At 53.9% G+C, this 20,601-nt stretch overlaps 5 protein-coding genes across 5 annotated transcripts; 4 read left to right on the top strand and 1 right to left on the bottom strand.

The window, feature by feature from the left end:
* Positions 1–6,712: 6,712 nt before the first annotated feature.
* Positions 6,713–7,188, top strand: CDEST_12651 (uncharacterized protein). The gene has a single exon (XM_062928807.1). It carries the CDS (start codon positions 6,942–6,944, stop codon positions 7,122–7,124), a length of 183 nt encoding a protein of 60 aa, XP_062784858.1. The 5' UTR covers positions 6,713–6,941; the 3' UTR covers positions 7,125–7,188.
* Positions 7,189–8,285: 1,097 nt separating this feature from the next.
* CDEST_12650 (Putative acetate transporter GPR1/Ato2/SatP, GPR1/FUN34/YaaH region) lies at positions 8,286–10,897 on the top strand. Its single transcript, XM_062928806.1, has 3 exons — positions 8,286–9,347; positions 9,662–10,066; positions 10,185–10,897. Exons 1-3 carry the CDS (start codon positions 8,923–8,925, stop codon positions 10,276–10,278), a joined length of 924 nt encoding a protein of 307 aa, XP_062784857.1. The 5' UTR covers positions 8,286–8,922; the 3' UTR covers positions 10,279–10,897.
* A 931-nt stretch (positions 10,898–11,828) lies between these two features.
* CDEST_12649 (Putative cytochrome P450) lies at positions 11,829–13,757 on the top strand (the record flags this gene model as incomplete). Its single annotated transcript, XM_062928805.1, has 5 exons — positions 11,829–11,894; positions 11,963–12,451; positions 12,584–12,832; positions 12,902–13,064; positions 13,198–13,757. The coding sequence occupies 5 exons, from the start codon at positions 11,829–11,831 to the stop codon at positions 13,755–13,757; spliced, it is 1,527 nt and encodes a 508-aa protein (XP_062784856.1).
* Positions 13,758–14,629: 872 nt separating this feature from the next.
* On the bottom strand, positions 14,630–15,529 carry CDEST_12648 (Putative glycolipid transfer protein; the record flags this gene model as incomplete). The annotated part of the gene is made up of 4 exons (XM_062928804.1): positions 14,630–14,927; positions 15,043–15,161; positions 15,264–15,322; positions 15,394–15,529. The coding sequence occupies 4 exons, from the start codon at positions 15,527–15,529 to the stop codon at positions 14,630–14,632; spliced, it is 612 nt and encodes a 203-aa protein (XP_062784855.1).
* Positions 15,530–16,756: 1,227 nt separating this feature from the next.
* CDEST_12647 (uncharacterized protein) lies at positions 16,757–19,043 on the top strand (the record flags this gene model as incomplete). Its single annotated transcript, XM_062928803.1, has 4 exons — positions 16,757–16,765; positions 17,082–17,411; positions 17,480–17,590; positions 17,709–19,043. 4 exons carry the CDS (start codon positions 16,757–16,759, stop codon positions 19,041–19,043), a joined length of 1,785 nt encoding a protein of 594 aa, XP_062784854.1.
* Positions 19,044–20,601: the final 1,558 nt, after the last annotated feature.

Below are 20,601 nucleotides of genomic sequence, written 5' to 3'. Positions count from 1 at the left end.
GAAGCGTGTCTTGACTCTCCGAGAGAGCTGTCCCAAGCACCTCAGGGAGAAACTTTCCCGATGTTGTCCAAACAGGAGATGTTAGCCTCGCGGAAGATGCTTTCACTGCCAATCCCTAGATAGGGTAATACCTAGAAGCAAGACTGAAGAGCCAACTATCAATAGAGAGGGCGTACGGTCCCCGCCAATCCATACCAACTGAAGCGCGGTGTGGAGTCTAGCGAATTGACCAAGAAGTGCTGGTGGAACCAGAAACTTGGAAGACACAGTCATCACTTTCTTTAGTAGTGATACACGGAACGATCCGCGGTCAAATACATGATACCTTACGAAAGGCTCCAGTGCGTCAAGTTCGGGATGCTCTTTACTTTTGCAACGCCCAGAGAGGACTCGGAGAGTTAGGGTCGGCTTTCGGGGTCTGAAAGTTTTCCGAGCCCGAGTCCAGTAGCCGGTCCGGTCACGGAGTGATCTTCAGTGCTCCCCTGAACTCAGCTTTCCCAACGGCGTTGATTGCTTCCAAAAACCCCCGCAATTGCTCCGATCTGTTGTCGAGGACTCGCCCCCGGGATTTGGGAATCTGAAATCACAGCTGAGCCGTATTGATCGAAAGAGGACGCGAAGAACAATGAAAGTGGCAAAAAGCTGACCCCAAGTGCTCCCATCAAAGTCCAGTAACCCCTGAAGCGTACTGGTGCGATTGCTGGTTTGCCAACTGTCGTACTAGCAATTTCGTTCTCCTGGCTCATGAAGCGAAGCATTCTATCATAGTATGCTATATAGTCCATTGTTAGAAGCATGGCTCGTAGAGTACGTACTGACGAGCTCGTGTCGTCGAGGGCCGTGGCCATAGCATCACATGGTGCTTCATCGGAACTGCCCAAGGTCACGGGACCCGCGGGTGGGAGCTGGACATAAGTTTGCGGCTTAGTGGCAGCGTTGAGAATCAGAACGCTTCGCAGTATAGGTAGGTCTTGTTTGTTCTAGAATTATTCTGTGGTAGCAGCCTCGACTAAGAGTCCTGTGATGCTTTTTAATGCGATTAAAATGACCTGGGGCGCTTTCGACGGAATTAATTCGGCGTGCCGAAACTCCCAGTTGCCCGTGGAGGTCAACTTTGTTGCTGGAGGGGCCAGCTTACTTCTAAGTTGTTTTCATCAAAATCTAAGGACTCACAGCCACTGTCTCTAGATGACTGATAGCCAAGCGAGCCGGCCTACGATAACACCAAAGCTCGAGGTTCTTCGGTAACGTGGCTTGATGGAATGGTTCGACGAAAGAATGAGCTCACTTGTAGTTGTCACAATCTCAAGCTGGTACGTTGAGGCGGAACTCTTATTCACTTTACACAGTAGAACTGAAGGTCTGCTATACCCACGGGCAGACTTTTCGGGGTTGCCAAGACGGACATAACTAGAGTCGTTGTAGTCGGCCCCGCCACGCCAAAATCGACAGAGAACCAGTATCAACATCTCACAAGCGATAACCTCTGATGACCTTGTCGTTCTTTGTGTTGGACGTGGCTGTTATGGAAAAGCTAGTTGGTAGTAAAGAGGTCATGTGTCAAACTCGTCCTACAAACTCGCAAATTAAACCCTTTATCAAAAGGGTCCATGGATAGAAAGAAGAAATTCTGTAAGAATACCCGCCATGCGTCCCCTCTGAGAGGCTACTTAGCGACGGGTGCCTCCATTCGAAAGGTCATCATGGTACTAAGCCTGACGGCGCATTGAAGTCGCAAGCTGAGAATGGTCGGTCGCATGCATATGACGCTCTCTTTTCTCCTGTGGTTCCAAAGGGAGACAAGCCTTCACCATCGTACTCGTATAACCAAGACCGTCGGCGGCGATGGCAGCAAAAGTAAGACACTCTGCGGGTAGAGGGATGCCTTGCTCGTTGGGAAACGACATCGTTTTCGCCAACGGAACAAGCATCACGATCCGTCTTCCCGCTTTCTCCCTGGCTTTGTGGAAATGTTGAGGAACGGGACGGCGTTTGGCAACACGACCGTTTTGGAAACAGAGATGTCGAGTCCAAAGTTGAGCTGTAAGCCTCCACGTAGTGGTGATGTAAATGAAGCATGATTTTGTTGACTTGTACGTGACTTCTTCGGTGCGTTGTAAGATGCCATATGGAAGATGAACAGCCAAAACTTGATTAGAACATAAGCCTTACCTGAGTGAGTCCTTTGCCAAAGGACGGCAATCTTAAGTTTTCAATCAGACACCATTTACGTCCATCGCGCTTCTTGCTTGGGGATTTGCAGAGGTGTTTTTGCACAGTGGTTATTGCTGCAGCAAGAATCATTCATTTCGATATTTCTATTTGAGATTACCGGACAGCACGAGCTACTACGTGTCACGAAATACAATCTCATTGCTCTCATTATATAACACATGCTGCAAGTGGCTACATATTCGAATGGCCGTGACACCCAATACGGACTTGTGCAACGGAAAAAGTTTCCAACTGTCGAAAACGAATAACGTTGCGTACATACTCTCCGTCTCTTGTCCTATCTTTGCTTCAACATTCAAAGTTCTTACAAAGCTCCGGCATAAACCCCGGCGTCAAACGCATCTTCAACAACCACATAGCCCACTGCCTGACTATGTATTTGTTCTTGCACAAGGCAACTACACCAACTTACCGCTAGGAGTCGTACGCGATCCAAGACGTAGCGGGAAGAGAAAACATCATTGGCCGGCATGTCGTTGCAAAATTACCACTCTGATTACACTGGGCCCGAGGTCAAGTTCATCGTCCTCTGTGCCTACAAATCCATGGTAGACTTGCCCGACCACCTAAAACCCTAGACTTCATAGTAGAAGGCTGGCGTGGGGTTTGCGTTGCATTCAGTACCGTATAGGTATGTCGGCGGCTATGTCGGCGCTCGGCAACCTCGTCGTCAAGGAGAACAAGAGCCGGTCCCCGATGCCGGACTTGCATGTCGTCCGGGGTGGCCCAGAGAGACGCCGGGGTCTGGAGCCGGAGACACCTCTGCTCGCCTCTGCCAGACTGCCATTGAGGATTGCAAACAGCCTTTGCAACCAATAACCCCCTTCCAGTTATGTCGCAAAAGAAAAGCGACGCACATCGCTTACGGACTATTTCTCATTAAAATGGCAAGCAAGTACGGACTCACCAGAGAAGACCAGTGTTGTGTCTCCGGAGCTCCCCTGTCGGTGCACCAGGCCACTCGTCTTGTGGGCGAGGAACAGTTTCGCGTCGTTAGGCGATGGCATAGGCAAACCTCTGTTGGATCCATACGATCGATTACCTTGTGCATCTGGTCGCTATAAGTAAGCGGTGTAATTCAAAGAAAATCAATTCGAAAGAAAAACACGGTGGCTTTGAACAACGTAGCATGCAGCGCCAAACTCTGCTGCGGCAGCGGGTCATGAGCTGTACAGCTGCACAACTTCACATCGAACACCGGTCAAGGTGCCAGAGTGGTTAATGGGCTGCCCTGCTATTGGATCCTCCAGTATCAGCTTAGGCAGTGGCTTCGGTCGCGCAGGTTCGAATCCTGTCCTTGACGACAATTTTTTGGCTTGTTTGGGCCTGTCACAATATCTATCTGTGATTGTTGGAATAGTGTCGCTTTTCTGCGTGCGCAGGAGGAAATATTTCGTGCAGAAGTGATTGGGCGCACGTATCGTGCTGGGAAACCGCCACAACCCGCCAGAAACGAAGCAGGGGATGCCTGGCTGGGAGATGAACGAGTGACTGAGTGAGTATGTGGTGGGTGGGCCTGGCTCGGGGGAATTGGACGCGAAATGATGCCTTCTTCCATGCTCCGCATCGACATTCTTTGCCCATGGTGTGTGACTGCAGCACACGTGCTCAGTATCGAATGTAGGATGGAGACGAGGAGGCGGGACAAGCTGAGCCAGTGTTGAGCTGACGGGGGGCAGACGCGCCCCCTGGATGAAGGATGCAGGATGGACAGGGCATGTTCATCTCCTTCAAACGCTCTTGTTTTGTTGTCTGTATACACAAATGCTAAGGTGGCAGTTCGGTTTCCAGGCTGAAAGAGACGGAGGGGCTGAAGTGAGTGAGTGCTGCATCGTTCGTGGTCAAGATTGCCAAAACAAACAACAACCAACGGTTTGTCGTTTGTGCCCATGGATGGATGGATGGATGGGATGGATGTATGCATGGGATGGATGTATGCATGGCTAGTCCAAACTCTGGATGCTGCCGAGTTATCCGGCCGCGCATCGTGTGCGCCTCCCTTCTTGGCATCGATATCCGCTCCTGGTCATGCTGCCGATGGCGGGTGAATACGACTTCGAGAAGCGACGCCAGGATCCCATCCCAGAGCTTGTCTGTCGTGGTAGGGAGGGAGGGAGGGAGGGAGCTAAGTAGGATGCAGTAAGGAGCAAGGAGCGGAGAGTGTGACAAGGGTTGCTCTCCTTTCGTTTGGTGCTTGCACAGCAATGGCAAGCAGCGGCATCGAGGTCCTGTTCATCTGTGATTGCAGATGTCGGAGCAGCAACCAGTGAACAAACACCGACCGACTCTCCTCGATCCATCCGAGGCTTGCCTCTCTCTCGCTCTCTCTGTCTCTCTCTCTCTCTCTCTCTCTCTCTCTCTTTCTTCTCGCAAGTTGCATCCGGGCGGGTGCCAAGAGACTGAGCCGGGCTCAACACTGTTGAGAATCCACTCACCCCCCTCAACGAGCTGATTCTGAAAGTGGAACGACTCCCCCCCTCCTAAAAGAGAAGGCCGTTCGGAGAAATGGAAGCTGCTTAGCGCCCCTCTGTCTCTCTCTCTCTCACTCTACTTATCTTCTCTTTCTTCTGGGCGGTGCGTTGCAGGGTCCTCCTGTCCTTGCAGCGAGAGACGGATGCGGCCCTAAAACGCCACGCCGCAGCGTGCAACGTGTGTTGCCGGAGTAAGCCCTGCAGAGAGCTTGGCATTCATTGCAACCCCCCCAACTTCAGTCAGAAAGAGACCTCTGGCATGGCTGGCTGATGGGAAGTGCTGGACGTGTTGACTTCGGCTCTTGTTCGAGCCTCAATCATTGGCGTCGAGGGCCAAGGAGCTAGGCATCGTAGATCAATCCGGGGCCGACCGTTTCGCTCCGTACAGCGCGGCGTCGGCCTCTTCGGCTATTGGGGAGGAGAGGGGGGGTGGGAGGAGGCCGAACAAAGGCGTGAACTGGCTGAACATGCCATTTGGAATGCGTGTTTTCATGCTTCCGTCTTCCTTCCCGCCGAGTAGCCCGCCCATCCGTCCATCGCCGGCAAACCAGCAGACGCCAGCGGCAAAGTGTCACGAAAGCCTCAAACCAGTCCACGGCCAACATGGACTCTTGTCCAGGTGACCGACCCTTTCCCCTCCCCCAATGGCCTGACAGCTCCACGGAGGGCCGGCGGAAAGGGGCAGTGATGGGCGCGTGCTTGGGGGGGGGGGGGGGGGGGCAAGGAGGTGTTTGGATGGTTGATGTCAACGCCGCGGAAGAGCGAAAAGCATCCCATCGCATCCCACCTCGAGCGTGGCGTGACTGGGGGCTGATTTCCTCTGGCCGCGACGCTCCTCAGAACACGAGACCTCTTGCAGCCATCGACTAAGACCCCCCCCCCCCCCCCCCCCCCAGTCACTGAAAAGGATGAAGACGCGGGTTCGAAGCAAAGCTCAATTGATGCATATCCGAGGATGCACCTCGAGTTCCCCAGCCTATACTTTTCATCTGGGGAAATAGACTCGTTCTAGTATCCACGAGATGGACCCGGGGAAAGGGGGAGAAGAACTGACAGTGTCTTGACGCACACAGCCGCGAATTAGGGAAGCTTGCGACTGGGGGCGCAGCCTGAACCCATCGCTCATCTCATGCTCCTGGAGCCATCATCGGACCATTGCACGCTCAAAGGTGGGTGGGTGATGGACTTCGGATAGATGCATACCCCAAGCCCACTGGAATCATCTCGAGGTGTGGTGGTGTCAGTGATGCCAGTGCTAGTCCCTGAGTCGCCCAAGCTTTCCCCGCAAGCCAGCGCCATGTGGCCGTTTTGTGACAGAAGCCCGTCATTGGGGTTGCTCGCCACGGCCGGGGCCATCGTTGGCGTGGTCATGATGACGCCTGGTGTGTTCTTGGCTTGATGAAGAGTTTCTCGCACTTGTCTGTTTGTTTGTCTCTGTCTGTGTCTCTACCTCCTCTCTATTGGGACAGGCCGAGAAAAGATGCAATGGAATTAACTACCAACACTATTCACGCCGCGAACAACCCGGGGTGCTAGAGCTGGTGCTGGTGCTGGTGCTAATGCTGGTGGCACACCGTCTTTCCCCGCAACTCGCGCTCGGAAATACGGCCGGAGAAGAAACCAGATGCCAAATGGATCGCGACAAAAGGCGGGCAAGAGGCACACGAAACCACGCGGTGCTATGCATGGACCGAGAGGGGGGGCCGGTGGCCGCGTTCCCACCGTATAGACTCTGGCAATCCGGAGGAGTGGGAATCTTCACCCTGTCTGCCCATTGACCAGATAGTTACCATCTCTATCTCTGTCAACCCATTGTGATGATGGCGGCTGGCGCCCCTTGGATGACCTCAGAAGACCAAGAAACAGTCGCATCGCCAACCTCGAAGCCGAGGCCATAAACGTCGATTGCCGGCAGCAGCAGCTCAACCGGCCACGACGTGCGGCCAAGACGGGGGGGGGCGAAAAGCCCATCGCTAAGATATACAGCCAAGACGAAAGATAAAAGAAAAAGCCCGTCACGGCGCGTCCTAGTCAAATCCCTGTAAACTGTAGCCCACAGGGGCCTCGGTTCAATATTTGGCTCTCTCTCTCTCTCTCCTGGCCCCAATGGACCCTTTCATCTTCTCGAACCGCCGTTCAACCGTGTTTCAATGACACACGGTAATATCGATCCCCCAGCACCGACTGGCGACTTTGGTCTGCCTTCATCCACCAAGCGGGTTTGCACTTCGCCCAATGAGCTCGACTCCGGGCGGCGGAACTGATGGGAACAGAAGGCCCTCAGCCTGGCGCTATGCTAGAAACGTCTGGCGGCGGCAGAGGCACTCCAGTTCCGCTGCGACTCGGCTCTATCACCACACCCTCCCTCCCCTCCCCCCTCCCCTGCAGGCACCGCCAGACCCTCCACCCATGAAATAATCCCACGCTTTTGCACACTTTTGCCTAGACTTTGGGGGGAGTGGTCCTGAACGCGGGTCGAGACAGACAAAAAAAAAAAAAAAAAAAGCGAGAATAAAAAAGAGAGAAAAAAGGATGGACGGTTGGGCCTTGAACCTAAAAGGGGAGAGAGATGTAAGCAACTAGCAGGGCTGCAATTGAATACATTCATCAAGAGACAACAACCATTTCCGCGGCTCTTGTCTCTTCTGAAGGGACCGAAACACGGTAGCCAAGGCCGCTTATGCAATAATGATTTGCGTCCGAGGAAGCTCTTCTCTCCTCTCTCACACTCTCTCCTTCAGTCTTCTCCCACACCCCCGTTACTTACTTAGTCCTGCGCCCACCACACACCACCCAAGAGAAAAAATTGGAGATGTTCTCTGCTAGTGGCGGAAAAGGTGGGAATGACATCAGCTCATCGACTGATTCTCCCAGTCGCCCGAGGCCCCAACGCCTTCTGTCCTCTGTCTGCTTTCCACTTTCACTACCCCCAGATCTAGGGGGGGGGAGGGCCTTTCTTTCGTCTCTGGCGGCCTGGTGGCCTCGATAGCGGTGCCGTGCCGGGCCACAAGACTGCTGGATGTCTCGGAGGCTCAAGAACCATGGGCACGCCGAGATACTAAACCCCATAGACACCACCACCACGTACAGGATGTTCACCAGCCGGATGGCCGGGATGCCGCCAGCAACCACTTGCCGAACTTTTTTGCTGCTCGACGGGATGGGATGACATCTCCCGATCTCCTCCCATGGGCTGCACATCACTTCCTGCTCGGGCGTTTCGGGTCCCCCCCGTTTCGTCTGAAGATGGGGAGACTCGACAGGCCTTTTTTCTGTTGACTACCGTTGTCTGTCTGTCTGTCCTTGTCACCTCGACGTGACAGAAACGCCTCGACGACCTAGCAAACCTCTTTCTTCCCTTCGTCCTGGCCTCTCCGTCTCCTGTTGCAGTTTGTTGTTCGTCCGAAAAGGGGGGGACGGACAATAGCCGCAACGTTCAAGCTTGCGCCCATTACGGCCCTTTTTCCAAATGTCCCTGTCTTGTTGGTCACTCCACCACCACCCGACATTACATTACACATCACACTCTTGCACAAAAGCGATGATGGAGCCTCCCATCCAACCCATTCCCGTTTGGATCCCCTCCCCCCGGTCCAGTCTTCTCTGGGCTTTTTAAAGATCGGCCCTTGACCAGTGTCCGGCTGTGTCCCTCTGGTCCGTACACCACATACGCGATCTCGCTTGGCCCACTCCCACTTCAACCTGCAGACGAAACGTCGCCGCCTCCTTGCCTATTCTCTATTCCTCCAGTCCTCCTCCTCCTCAACCATCTTCTTCGTCCACCATCTCCAGTTCTCCGCGTCGTCCGGCCCACGTAGGCTGCCCATACCCCAGACCTTGACCTCCTTTGGCAAAGCTACCGACCCGTCAGCCAGCTCCGTTTTACGCTGACCTTTCGAACCCCGGACATCCTTTTGTCCTGTTTCGATTCTTCTTGTCTTGACCACTCCCCATCCTCCCCCCCCACCATCCCTCTCCTCCCCATTACCTTTACTTAAAGACGGCTCCCCACCCCTTTCCCCGGAGAGCTTAAAGACGCTCTTCCTCCATATCAACTCGTGTGCCATCTTCCGCGGAATTTAGACTACTGTCCTCTTCCCTACACGATACCCCCCTTACCTAGACTCTGTGTTTCTGACCTCGCCTCTTCCCCTACGTCTCTTATACACGGGAAGATCACACACGCTCGCACGCATTCACGCGCATAAGACACACGATGGCCACGCACGAGACTCATAACCACAATGCCGCCCCCCCAACGGACCTGGAGAAGGATGTGCACACCTCGGGCGCCGACCACTACAACCACCACAACGGCACCGCCGCCGCCAACGGCGTCCAAATAAGCCCGAACGCCGCCCACGCACGAACCAACGGGCCCTTCACCCGCATCGCCGACTACCAGAACATGACCGAGGGCCAGGCGCAGGCCTTTGGCGGCTCCCTCCAGCCCGGCCTGTGGAAGCCGTACGAGCACCGCAAGTTCGCCAACCCGGCGCCCCTCGGCCTGTCGGCCTTTGCCCTGACGACCTTCGTCCTGTCGTGCGTCAACCTGCAGGCTCGCGGCGTCAAGGCGCCCAACATCGCCGTGCCGCTGGCCTTTGGCTACGGCGGACTTGTCCAGCTGCTTGCGGGCATGTGGTATGTCATCTTTCTGTCACTTATCTCGCTCGCACACCACCCACTATCTCGTTTGATTTTTTTTCTTCTCCTCCACTTCTCTCCCACCTCCGTTCCAAGGGTCCCCAAAGTTCCCCAACATCTCATCTCAACCGTCTCCACGATACCACCCACTCCCCCCACCTAGCAAGTGGATCTTGAGCCAGACAAACTAGCATGGATGGGGGGGGGGCAGAGAGGGTGGGGACGGATGGCAATCTGTGGAAACCGGACTGGTGCAAATACGAGCATCACACATCCGTCACACACATCGCTGACAATGGCTTCGCCAACAGGGAAATGGCCGTCGGCAACACCTTTGGCGCCACGGCGCTCTCGTCCTACGGCGGCTTCTGGATCGCCTACGGTATTCTCCTGACGCCCGCCTGGGGCATCACCGCCCCGGACGGGCCCTACGCGGCCGACTTCTCGGACCACTACTCGGCCGTCGGCTTCTTCCTGACGGGCTGGTTCATCTTCACGACGCTGCTGCTCATCTGCACCCTGCGCTCGACCGTCGTCTTCTTCCTGCTCTTCTTCACCCTCGACCTGGCCTTCCTCTTCCTCGCCTGCGAGAACTACGCCGCCAACAACGGCGCCTTGACGGCCATGCGCAACCTGCAGATCTGTGGCGGCACGTTCGGCATGCTCGCCGCGTTCCTGGCGTGGTACTGCGCCCTGGCGGGTATCCAAGATGACAGGTAAGTTTTATGTTGTTTTGGGTCTTTCGAGTCCTCCCCCCCCCTACCCTCCCCCAATGGCTCCGGCCATGCTATCTATGATGGTGGATCTCATTTGCTAACAAGTTTGCGTCTGCAGCAACTCCTTCTTCCAGGTCCCCGTCTTCCACCTCCCGTGGTCCGACAAGGGCAAGGAGCTGCGCAAGGCCAAGAGCAACCGCTCGGTTGCGTAATGGGGGCGACCTTTTTGTCTCGTTTCAAACAAACTGGTCCTTTGGTTGTCACTAGTTATCACTAGTTGTGTTTTATGTGTTGGTTGCGAGGCAGACGCTGCCGCGACAGGATGAGAGGATACCCAAACGTGAATGGTTGTAATGCCAGCGACGACGCCATCTTTGCAAGAGCAGAGCGAGGAAGAGGGGGGGAGGGGGGGGGGGGGATGTGACCATTGGTTGTGTTTTATGGTATTAATAATAACAGTGAATGACACCTTGCGAAGATTTCGGAGCCTTCCAACAAATGCGTTCTCTCGATGGTCTTGACAGTACCATCAAGGGGTAACTCTCTAATATCGAATCGCGAATTTGTATCTCACCCAACTCTGTCAAATTCGAATTGCTGCTTTGCCTCGCGTCAACTCAGTAGGGTTCGTCAGCCATCGCGCAGAACCCTTCTTCAACCACCACGTGCGGCACGTTTCTCGAGGTGACGTCGCAAACCCCCTTGCTGATGCGGCGGTTTGGAGATATGGTCTTGGCGAACGGAACTCTGATAAAAATTTATTCGTTTCTGCCCGGTAGGGCGGCGGCGCTGTCTTGCGCAATTTCGGGAGATGTGCTACCTCGTCTTAATGGGGGGAGGGGGGTTTGGGGGCGGCGCTTGGTGGCTTGGCGTACCTCATTCTTGCCCCCCTCATCTTCTTTTTGTCTGTTGATCTTTTGGAGTCGCTCGGGGTGCGGAGAAAGCGAGCGGCAGCTGGTGTGGTGAAGATCGGAGCGCTGGGGGTTGGCACCGCGGCTGGGCTGATGACATTCATGCAGGAGGCAAGTCTTCTGTTGACGGCATAGAGACGAGGTGTCGTAACGGGATAGCCAATGGGTTGATGATGCAATGAGTGAGTTGAAGTAAACGTGTTGGCGATGTCTAGGGTAATGGCCGAGTTGGTACGCGCTACCTCGGCCGAATTGACTATGACTTTGATAACACCATAAGAGAACGGTGTTCTTTGACGACCTTGTTTTCGCAAAATGCGCCAAAAGGACTTGATTAGGAAGGACTGATGGCTTTACAACTAACTACGTGTGTAACAAGCAACTCCTGTTCACTTACACCAACTACATTCTTCAAATCCTGGTTCGGACTCTTCGAATTCCGATTCCACCCTGAAAGCCGATTCATGCCATGTTGTGATTATGCAGCATTAGTTTGTGCAACTCTTGTCCCGGAACTTGTCCAACCCGAGCTTTGGTTGGACGTGATGTGTGCTTGTGGGGGCTTATGCAAGTTGTGCTGTTGCACAGCCTGCATAAGCACTGGTTTACCGTGATGCTGCGACTGTGTTGGGGAACAATTGTCGGCTTCTTCGTCCTCCGCGATAGATGCAGCCAGTTATGTCTCTTGATAGGGGACGGCTTTCCATCACATAAATCCGGGCGTGCGTTGCCGTCCTGAATTCAAATCTTTTTTCTTACTCTCTCTTTCTCTTTCTCTCTCTCTCTCTCTCACACACACACACACAATACTTCTCTCTTACAACGCCCTGAGACATCCGTTCAACGAAAGCATGACTGCACTGGTGTATTTGACGCCCTCTAACGGGCTATTGCTCGCCGCATCTGCTATTGGTCTTGTAAGGCTTCTCTTTCAAACAATGACAAATGATCTCCTTCAGGCCTGATCTCTCTAACCATTGGCAAGACACTGGCTTACTATGCCTCCATCGTGGTCTACAACGTCTACTTCCACCCCCTCGCCGCCTTCCCCGGCCCGCGCCTCGCCGCCGCGACGCCGTGGTGGATGATGTCGTCCTACCTCGGCGGCCGGACCCCGCGCGATCTGCTGGAGCTGCACAACCGGTACGGACCCGTCGTGCGGACCGCGCCCGATGCGCTGTCGTACATCGGCGCGCCGCAGTGGAAGGAAATCTACGGGCACAAGGCGCCCGGCCAGCCCGAGTTCCCCAAGGACCGCAAGTACTTTGCGGGGCTCGAAGGTGAGCCCGTCATCCTCAACGCGGACCGGGACCACCACGGCTACGTCAGGCGGCTGGTCGCCCACGGCTTCTCGGAGAAGGCCATGAGGGAGCAGGAAGCCATTCTGAAGGGGTACGTTGACGTGCTGTTTCGGAAATTGGAGGAAGAGAGCGAGGGCGGGCAGAGGGCGGTGGACGTGTTGAAGTGGTTTAACGTGAGTTTGATCAAAGATCCGTCCAGCGAGGAATCGAGGGTTGCAGCGCCGCTGTTCACTGACTATTGTCTACGGAACGCAGTTCATCACGTTTGACTTTATCGGGTTCCTCAGTGAGTTATGTCCCTTTAGCGCGATGATATCATCCTCTGCTTTGACATGTGTGGCCTGACGTCTCAAACAGCCTTTGGTGAGTCGTTCGAATGCCTCACCACGTCGACGCTCCACACCTGGATCGAGATCTTTTTCTCCTTGGCGAGGTTCATGTCGTTCCATCAGGTCATCTCTCGCCTGCCCGGGCCCATCCGGCTGCCCGCCACGCTGTGGACGATGCCCAAAACCATCGCCTCGGACGTCCAGACTCTAAAGCAGTTGCAGAGCGTGAGTGCCGGACCTTCTTCTTCCCACCATGCTTTGGAAGAAACAAATCCTCATTGAGTCACGCAACAGGAAAAGGTGAAGCACCGCCTCCGGACCGAAGCCGCTGTGCCGGACTTTATGGAGAAGCTTGTCTCGGCCTACAACGATGGCAAGATGTCATACGGGCAACTCGAGGGTAACTCCCAGATTCTCATCGCCGCCGGGAGTGAGACCACAGCTACGCTGTTATCAGGTAAACAAACTCCTCCATAACCATAACCATAACCATAACCACCAACTCCTCCTCCTCCTCCTCCTCTTCGTCGCGTCCCACATACTCCACGATATACATCATCTCAGCCACCTACTAACCCAGGATCTCCCAGGACTCACTTACCTGCTCCTCCAGAACCCTCGCGTCCTCACTAAACTCACGACGGAGATCCGCACGACCTTCGCCCACCCCTCCGAAATCACCTTCACCGGCGTCAACACGTGCAAGTACCTCCTCGCCTGCATCGAGGAGGCCCTGCGCGTATACCCCCCCTCGCCGCAGCCGCACCACCGCATCGTGCCCGCGGGCGGCGCCACCGTCGCCGGCACGCACCTCCCAGCCGGCGTCTCCGTCAGCATCCCCATCTACGCGGCGTCCAACAGCCCCGCCAACTGGACGCTGCCGGAGGAGTTCGCGCCGGAGCGGTGGACGGGGGAGGACGCGCGGTTCGCGGACGACCGGCGGGAGGTGGCGCAGCCGTTCCAGTTCGGGCCGCGGAACTGCGTCGGGAGGAACCTAGCCTACACCGAGGTCAAGCTGATCGTGGCGCGGCTGGTGTGGCAGTTCGACTTGGAGAACGCGACGGAGGCGGACTGGATGGGGGCGCAGAAGGTGTACATGGTCTGGGAGAAGACGCCGTTGTGGGTGAAGTTGCACCCCGTACCGAGGTGAAGATTGGTCGTCGTCGGTAGCGGTTGCAGTGCCTTGATGCTGTATACAAACTGGTTTGTCTTCTTGAGTTTCAAAATCGGAGGTAACCCTTCAACGTCGCAGTATTTAGCCAAGTCGTCTTTTCAAGCTACAAACCATTCCTCTAATTGTTCCAACTGGGTCTGGCCAACAGCTCCACTGAACTTTTCTCACTCGGGCTGGGCAGATACACTCTTGCTTTATATAGTTGTTTCTTAATTATGTATTTTCCATAGTGACCGATGAAGCTTTCGTATACATGCTTCCAATAAGTAGTATCAAAAGCCCGTTTCCTTCTCGTGACATGTTTTTATTGCCAGAAACTGCCCGTCTCTCAGATCTCTCGTTTATTCGTCGCGGGAAAAAGAGCAATGAGTAGTAGTGTCTTGCGGAGTATAGAAAATCCCTCTTGGTCTCACACAACGGATATCCTGGGGTGTTGAGACGGCCTCGGTGCGGCTATTCACAGCCGCGATTTGGGCTCGTTGGTTCATGATGGTGCTCATCACCTGTTATTGGTTGCGTTATTGAGGAAGCTATCGACGGCCGGCCCCTCGGCCGGGGGAGGCTGCTGCCGAGGGGCCCGTAGTGGGGCAGTTTCGGGTGAAGCGACGGTGATCCATGGTTCCAAGCGTGCAGTGGGATCCGGGTGAATCCCGATGGTGGGGCACCATCGATCCACACTTCCCCGCGCGTGCCGCGGGCTCCGGATGCCAATATTACACTTTGGGCTCAACTCCAACAGTTCCCTAAAACAGCCATCGTAAACATCAAAGTAATCCACAACACCCGCCACTTGCAGGGATTGGAGGCTCTGTAGATCTTCGACTCATGGCGCCCGTCCATGGCACCATCTAGAACTTGATGTCGCTCCTTGCGAGGAACGGGGCCAAAACGTGCAATACGCGCTCGAAGCTTGTCGCAGAGGCTTGCAGAGCGTTCACGACCATCGTGGGGTCTTGACCCAGCTTACGGAGTAGTGCGTCGCGAGTTGGACACGTCTTGGACACGGCTACTTTGATGGCCGTCTTGGCGACAAAGCCGTGGTGCTTCTTGAGCGTGTCTTTGTAGGCGTCCACGATGCTGGCGGACAGCTTCTCGGATGTGTTGTTCGCAATGCGCCTCACCGACGCGACGTAAAACTCGAGACCGCTATATGAAGGAAGGTATTCAATTAGAGTGGCTTTCGATATCTGGTTCTCGGAGGCGTCGTAGGATCCAAGGGAGCAGCTTCGTCTCTTGACGAGAAGGTGGTTGTAACACGTACCGCGTCAGCCACAGGAGGGCTTCAGTCGCCTCATGTTGTCCACTAGCTCGTTCGGCCTGAATAAGAGTTTGAACGTATGCAGCCTGGCCTGGGAGGGATTGCATTGCATTTCGAATTTTCTGCCGAGACAAATTGTTAGTGCAAAACCCCTTCCAGCCGACTGATGATGATGTCGTTGTTCCCCTCGCACTGAATCGGAATCGGAAATTCATCCAACCTACCGAGACATTTTCCTCACAGGAATTCCTTCCCCCCTCGAGGGGATCGTTTTCCACAATGTCTAGTGAAAGAAAGCAAAGTGGTTAGTGTCGTGTCGAGAACGTGATGGGTCCAGAAACTGGAAACGCATACCGAAAACCTGAAGCAGGGAGTCGACAGCGTCAAGGAATTGCGACGAGCCAATCTGCCCATCGGGGCTGACGCTGGCATCAAGCACAGCGACACTCTTGCCGAGGTTGTCGACTTGATTTGAAACCGGGGCTGACATGATATACAATAAAGAGAGGACTGGCAACACTGTTTACGAATGTTAAAGTGGCTCGGAAAGCTGTCGGTGTCCAACTCTTAGCAGTGCCGTCACAGCTGTTGGAGGCGGCCGGCATCGTATTTATACGTCGGACGAAACTTTCCAACAGCCGACGGTCCCATAATGACGCACTGGTTGACCAGCAGCATACGGATCATGGTTCAGGCATCGTGGAATTGTACGCCCGGGGATGCCTCTTGGAGCGTCAACGAAGCAAGCGAGAGCAGCCGCCTGCTCCCATTCATCTTTCATAACTAAGCTTCACACTTGGAAAACACATGAGAGTAAGCTGTATCACCAAGATAATGATTTTTCAGCCGTCGAGGATAAACCCAAACAGAAAAGTGTACTTGTATAGTTCATTTGAAGTACGCTCCAACGCATTTCCTGCCAGGTCAGACCGCAGTAGGGGGCACCTTTTCTGGATTATGCTCAATCTCGTCCGTCTCTCTAAGCCTGTCATGAATGAGGTTCAGTATCATGCCGCCAGACCTAAAAGCTTGGCATTCCTTACCGCTATGCACCTATTATGGAGTGACAGGCTGACAGCCGGGAAGATCCCATGGATCGAGGGTCACACGTGTGGGGAACGGGAACGAGAACGAGCATCGCCGGCGGGGGCGCAGCTTTGCCGGTTTCCATGGCGGTCTACTTTTCAGCCTTATTCACCTTCCTGTCGGCGCCATTTCTTATTTCTTAGCCTCTTTTACCATGAGTCTCCTAAGATTAGAAAGCCGGGATGCGATCAGAGTAAGACAGTTTCGCTGGTGGATCCATGCCTGTCGCCTAGTTGAATTGCCACGCCGACAACACACTAAGTTCATTTGTTAGTCATGCTAGCAAGCAACACTCGGCTTCGCCGAAGGGGAGGAGAGTCTCGAAGCCTTGGGTGTACAGATACACCTACTAGCCTCCCCATTCGATACCATTGCCTCCTCCGAAACCCATAGATGTCTACCTTATGCGAGGCACGACCCGTCTGCCGGCTTCATAAACCCGGACTACGCGATTAAGATGGATCACAGTATCGACCAGACACAGTGAAACAGTTTTGTTTTACCCAGGTAATAGCAGGGGTAGAGCCCCTGACATCCGAGCTTTCTTAACCTGAGTTCTCCGTGTTGAGAGTCACTAACGATCGGGATCCCTGCGCGAACACTGCCACGGTATCCGTCTCCCAACGCTAGCATGTATGCAGTAAGATGGGGATGTTAAATTTCTTTCGTAATTAGCTCCCTGTTTCTCCGAGTGGTCCTTTTCTGCTGTTGAAATCGAGACAGCTTCTTTCTCACTGCTGCACTTTCCATTTGATTTCGCATGTCTTGTACAGTTCCTGTCAACGAATCACCTCTCCCAAGCAGGTATCGTCCTTGACGATGCATGCCAGGCATCCCTTTTCTCTCCTCTCCAAAGGTACATGCTCTCCACACGCAATCGGCCTGTGAGAACCTTACGGGCACGATACTCAGCCAAGGAGAGTAGCTAATTTCTGAACACAGATGGCCCATCACAGACCTCGACACCGGTGGCTGTCGAGAGCATGCATGATGGCCATGGCGAGTTCCGAGGGCTAAGGTCCCGGAGGCGAAACCGATGGCTGGTATACCTGGGCATCTTTGGTGGATGGTTGGTGACCTTTGCCATCGTTGCCGCACTATCCATGTGTCTCGTTTTCTACTCAGAGGTAGTCCCCATCATGAGCCAAATGACGAAGCGGGAGGTCAACGCTATCATTACTGGCCTCTCCATCGCGCTCAGTGTTTCTGTGCTGAAGGGACTGAACGACTTTGTCTTCACACTTCGATGGTGGATATTGAGCCGTCACTATCACTCGTTGCGCAAGGTACGTCGAGTGTTCTTCGCAGGCTCCGAAACCCCGTTGAGACTGACCTGGGGTCCGCAAACGAAAAGGTCGATTTGATCCTGCAAGCAGAGAGTGTCAGTTGCGTCGTTAGGCTCGCGGCACGGACGAGCCGCCTCAGCGTCCACGGCGCTGCCTTGGTTTGGCTATGTCTAATCCTGGTATGTTTCTGCTTCTCATTCACACCACAAAAAACCACTGTTTCTTTACTTTCTTCTTACCCTGAATGCGGTTGACAAGCGATTTCCGAATGCTGACGTGTCTCTGTGTGTGAGCTAGGCGGTCCAAATTGCGCTGGCGCTACTTGGACTATGTTACTCCGTCGAGCTACACGATTCCCTAGCAATGATAATAAAAGAGGGGAACGTATCGATACCTTCCATGTCTAGCATACAAACAGTGAAGCTGGTGCAAAGTGACACCGATTCCCTCAAGTCTCAAGAGTATACTGCAAACAAGTTCGTTCTTTGCGTCTTCCCCCAAGGGCTTCATTCGTACTCTCGCAAGCAAGCGCTAACGAACTCCAGCTTCGGCCAAATTTCTCTAGCCTTTGATTCCAAACCCATTGGAATGATTCCGGCTGTTGGATCGATATGGACCGCTTCCGAACCTCTCATGTTCTGCGACGACAAGCACTGCGCCTACGTTTTCCACGAGACATCAGCCATGTCTACAGAAGACAACAGCAACGACGACGATGGCGACGATGACATCAGTCAGATGAGAGACTTGATCGTTACCACCGACCGAACCATTAACTCTACGGCAGTGTGTCACAGCTGGCCCGTGATAAGCGGCGGGAACGGGACAGAGACCAGCATCAGGATCGACGCCAAGGGAGATGGGACTGCGGAGGAGGTCTCCATCCCTGTCCGAGGGGGCGTCAACCAGACGACGTACATGACCAACACCACTGAAAGCTGCGGGGCCGGCTGCAGGACCGTCGCTGCTTTCGAAGCCGCGGAGGACAAATCGTGGTACTACCGCTGCAACGTGACGGTTAGCCACGTCGGAAACGCGGCCAGGCCGGAGCACGAGGTCTCCGAAAGTCTGCGATCCATGGCCGCCGCCGCCATCTCGCTACAGGGAATCGAGGTCTCGTCGTTCGACACGGACGACGTCCAGTACCAGGTGTACCCGGCCGAGTCCTTCTTTGGGCTGCCGAAACTGGGACTCAACGATTCGATGGCGGCGACCATGGCACGATTCGCCATAGGGACGGTGGCCATCTGTGCGCAGTTCAACGAAGCCCTTGTGGTCGACGGTTTCGCCCCCGTCAAGGGCTCCCACCTGGATGTTGACCATTGGGACTATGCGAGCTTGATCCTAAGCTCGGTGACTCTAGGGCAGCTTGTATTGGGGATCGCGACTGCAATCCTCGCTAGTCTCGTCGTGGTACCGGAGGGGGGCCCTATCGCCATGTCACGAGTGTTGTCGCCAATCACCAGGAAACTACAGAACAGCGGGAAAGGAGACTTGTTGCTTGCGTCGGAGGGACAGGGCAGCCTTTGGATCTATAAGGCTGTGAAGACAGCAGAAGAGGGCATCTACGACCTGTTCATGGAGGAGAAGATCCGCCCGGAAAACAGAACGGAGGATATAGAGATGTTTTAGCTCTGGCTGCGCTTGTAATGTGTGTTGGGGCTGAGGAACACATTTCCTGATTTCCCCCATTGAGGTAGTCATACAGTAGCGCTGTTCGCCAACGTGAAGCTCTTGACACCCGTAGAACATTATATGGACGTTATCAATACATGTTAAGCTTACCGAGAATAGATTCTAGCTTATAGCAATGTTTCAAGTCGACAATATCAACAAATCAAATTGCTGTAAAAAATAAAAATAAAAATTAAAAAGCATTCTGTTTTAGAGGTTCCTTATTCGCACTGCGATTCGTGCTCGTCTCCCATGTTATAAAAGATGATTTCATAGGACTAAAACACTTTCCACATCGCATGGTGGAGTCTTTGGTAGTATTAACAGAGTTATTAGAGGTTAAAGTGCACTTGATGATCAACAGGATGAGGTGGTGGGCACTGCTTCGAGATTCTTTAGCCCTGAGCCAGGATGATGTAAATGTGGATTCAACAACTCCACAACCCGCACAAAGCACAATAGCTCAGGGGTAGAGCGCTGGGCTCATAACCCAGAGGTCCTCGGATCGAAACCGAGTTGTGCTATTTATTTTTCAATTTTGCTTCTTTTTACCACCTTCTGCAAATTAGAAGGGCTTCCTGGATTGCAAGGATGCAGGCAGAGATGGACGCGTGCAGATTGCGATCCAGCAGCGTCTAGTGTCGAATACAAGCTGTGCTATTGGTGAAACCCCTTCGCTTTGAACGAACTCCGCTGATCACTTCCGATTCCTTGCTCGCTTGACATAGTTGGTTCGTGGTATTTTGGTGAGTATTAAACTCGTCTTCAGAGACTCTGAATCGCAAAGTCTGATCCTTGATGCTAGTTCATGACTTGTTATAGAGTTCGGCGGAAGAACAAAACGCCGCAAACAACGGACCTCTAGTTTCCAAGACATGTTATGGAAATGCGCAACCTCTCAAGTCCTTGTCCCATCCGGATTTAGGAGGTCCGATGCTGCAGGAGGCTGACCTGGACAGGCCTGTCATTCCCGTATTTAACCTGCAGACCCGCAGCTGTGTGGATCGCGGGAACAGGCTAGATAGATTAAGCATGTTGATGCTTAAAAGGTTAACGAAGATGGTGCCGATAACCAAATCTTTTCCCTGTCTGTTCAGGCGATTCCGGGCTGCCGAACCCAAGCACTTAGATAACGAACCCAAGCACTTCGATAAGTCCGGGAATAAAAAAATAAAAAGAGACGTCTTTCACCCTCTGTGTGACGTGCTCCAAGCCCGTATTGGCCCACTGTCATCTCGCAGTATGGAGCCCCTCGAGAGACAATTTCCCTCTCAGAGACTACGGACTCAAGGGCTCTTGGTGTCAATCCCGTCCTCATGCAGTTGGCCCATCACGAGGTTCGTCTCGTGATGGCAAAGTGGGAGCAGGGGAGGGTGAAGAACAAGTGCGTCTGCCGACTTGGCGAGGGTCAAGCAACTGAGCAAACCCCAGCGTAACATCCGAGCCAAGACAAACATGCCCAGGAACCCCGATTCGACCGGGAATTCGATACCGGTTCGGGAAGGTCCCAATTTCT

Source organism: Colletotrichum destructivum, chromosome 8 (genome assembly GCF_034447905.1).
Source record: "Colletotrichum destructivum chromosome 8, complete sequence".
In the NCBI taxonomy this organism is placed as follows: domain Eukaryota; kingdom Fungi; phylum Ascomycota; class Sordariomycetes; order Glomerellales; family Glomerellaceae; genus Colletotrichum; species Colletotrichum destructivum.
This window is presented reverse-complemented; position numbering and strand designations above follow the sequence as displayed.

Excerpts from the sequence above, each read along its gene's own strand:
- CDEST_12651 (XM_062928807.1), top strand. The coding sequence starts at position 6,942 with ATGAGCTCGACTCCGGGCGGCGGAACTGATGGGAACAGAAGGCCCTCA.
- CDEST_12650 (XM_062928806.1), top strand. The coding sequence starts at position 8,923 with ATGGCCACGCACGAGACTCATAACCACAATGCCGCCCCCCCAACGGAC. Across the intron at positions 9,348-9,661 it reads CAGCTGCTTGCGGGCATGTG|GGAAATGGCCGTCGGCAACA; the intron begins GTATGTCATCTT and ends CTTCGCCAACAG. Across the intron at positions 10,067-10,184 it reads GCGGGTATCCAAGATGACAG|CAACTCCTTCTTCCAGGTCC; the intron begins GTAAGTTTTATG and ends TTGCGTCTGCAG.